This window comes from Coenobita brevimanus, chromosome 31 (assembly GCF_032717465.1).
Source record: "Coenobita brevimanus isolate Jiangsu-jjx chromosome 31, ASM3271746v2, whole genome shotgun sequence".
NCBI lineage: Eukaryota > Metazoa > Arthropoda > Malacostraca > Decapoda > Coenobitidae > Coenobita > Coenobita brevimanus.
Window position 1 is genome coordinate 1,955,141 of NC_136984.1, and position 2,500 is coordinate 1,957,640.

General features: G+C 43.6%; 1 protein-coding gene across 1 annotated transcript in view; it reads left to right on the plus strand.

Annotated features, from left to right (window-relative positions):
• LOC145395490 (synaptotagmin-7-like) overlaps nucleotides 1-2,500 on the plus strand; it is a 27,815-nt gene that overhangs the window by 13,228 nt on the left and 12,087 nt on the right. Inside the window, exon 2 of the mRNA XM_080269096.1 lies at nucleotides 615-755. Within this exon, the coding sequence (XP_080125222.1) occupies nucleotides 615-755 (141 nt within the window). The remainder of the gene's footprint in view (nucleotides 1-614; nucleotides 756-2,500) is intronic.

Genomic DNA, 2,500 nt, shown 5'->3' on the forward strand with positions numbered 1-2,500 from the left:
CTTCATTATTTCCATCACCCATCTATCACTGCATCTATCTACCTTCCTACCTCTGTCCCTCCATCCTTCCTCTCCCTACCTACCTACCTGCCTGTGCATCACTCCTTCCTTCATTATTTCCATCACCGATCTATCACTCCATCTATCTACCTTCCTATCTCGGTCCATCCATCCTTCCTCTCCCTACCTACCTACCTACCTACCTGTTTCTTCATTCATTCATTCTCTCCATATTTCTATCATATCTCTCATTCACTTCATCAACCTTCCTTCCTCTCTTCCTTCCCTCCTTCCTCCTCCCTGCCTCTTCCTTCCTTCCTTTCCTCCCTACCACCTTCCTTCCTTCATTCACTCTTCGTGTTTTTATCATATCCATCTTTCACTTCATCCATCTTCCTCCTTCCCTCCCACTGTCCCTTCTTCCCTCCTTCCTTCCCTCCTCCCTCCCTTTCTCCTTCCTTCCTCCCTCCCTTCCTCCTCCTTTCCTCCCTACCGCCTTTTTCATTCACTTGTCATACCCATTTCTAACTTCATCTATCTTCCTCCCTCCCTGCCTCCCTCTCTCCCTCCCTGCCTCCCTCCCTCCCTCCCTCCCTCCGTGCTTCCCTGCGCAGATGGCGTTTTTCCAGAATCGGTCGTTAAGCCTCGTGGACATGTACATTGACACGTCTGAACCAACAGAGAACGTGGGACAGATTCAGTTCTCAATGGAGTATAACTTCAACGAGATGACGCTCATCCTCAGAATTATGCAGGTGTGTGCCCTCACTAAGCAGGTGAGTGGATGGTAGCACCCTTATAGCCTTGTGGACATGTACATCGACACGTCTGAACCAACAGAGAACGTGGGACAGATTCAGTTCTCAATGGAGTATAACAGCAGAATTATGCAGGTGTGTTGTTAGATTAAGCAGGTGAGTGGATGGTATTGGTGTGAGAAGTATGCAGGTGTGTTATGTTAGATTAAGCAGATGTGTGGATGGTGTGTTAGTGTTGTTAATATTCATGCTATTGTTCCTACAGAGGCAGAAAGTAACCCTACACGCAGATATGCTATTTTAGATTAAGTAGGTGAGTGGATGGTACTTATACTCACAGTTTTGCAGGTGTGTTATTGCTCATGTTGTTCAGGCAGAAAATAACCCCACACACAGATATACTATTAGATTAAGCAGGTGAGTGGATGGTACTGTGGACACCAGGATACGGGACACACACGATCGCACCCAGAGATGATGATGATGATGATGATTATTATTATTATTATTATTATTGTTATTATTATTATTATTATTATTGTTAATATTATTATTATTATTATTTTTATTATTATCATTATTATTGGTGGATTGTCTGTTGTGATAAGTGAGATGTGAGAGAATTAAAGATAGGAGAGAGAGAGAGAGTAGGTCTTCCTCTGGCCTAATGGAGGGAAGGAAGGGAGGGAGGGAGTTTTTCTGAGAGGGGGAGAGAGGACGAGAGATTCAGTATTTGGTGTGAGAGAGAGAGGAAGAGTAGCATGGAGAGAGAGAGAGAGAGGAGGGAAACAGGAAGAGGAAGGGAAATTCAGTATGTGTGTGTGTGTGTGAGGGAGAGAGAGAGAGGAGGGGGGAGGTAACATGGAGAGAGAGAGGGGGGGGGAGTGCGCCCCACCTAAAGTCGACCATACGCCACCTTCCAGCCATTCAATCTACCCATCTATCTACTTTGTCTACCTACAGGTCCTTCATCTACCTCTGTCTTTATCTATCAGTCTATCTACCTTTCTTGCTTTCCTCTCTACTTCCTCCTCTACCTACAAGTCCTCTATCTACCACTATGTTTTATCAATCTATCTATCTACCTTCTTGCTTACCTGCCTACCTTCTCTACCTACAAGTCCTTTTAAAACTACCTCTATGTCTATCTACCTGTCTTCCTTTCTACTTCCTTGCTCTCATTCTACCTCCTCGCTTTTCCACCTCCTCTTCCTGTCAGTCCTTTTATCTACCCCTGTCTATCTACCTGTCTTCCTTTCTACTTCCTTGCTCTCATTCTACCTCCTCGCTTTTCCACCTCCTCTTCCTGTCAGTCCTTTTATCTACCCCTGTCAATCTACCTGTCTTCCTTTCCTTTCTACCTCCTCTGCCTGTCTACCTATGTACCTACCTACCTATTTGCTTTCCGTTCTATCTTCTCTGCCTACAAGTCCTCTTATCTACATCTATCTACCCGTCTACCTTTCCTACCTACCTACCTACCTACTTGTCTCTTACCTTTATTCTTGTTACTTTATGTAGTAATTGATATATTGCTGTTTTATAATTATTAATATTACGATTCTTATTGACAAACAGTATTTCACCAGTCTCTCTCTCTCTCTCTCTCTCTCTCTCTCTCTCTCTCAGTAGAAATATAATACGATAATTATTGTTAATATTATTGCCAAACTATTTCACCAGTCTCTCTCTCTCTCTCTCTCTCTCTCTCTCTCTAATTATAATACGGTACTCTATGTAAG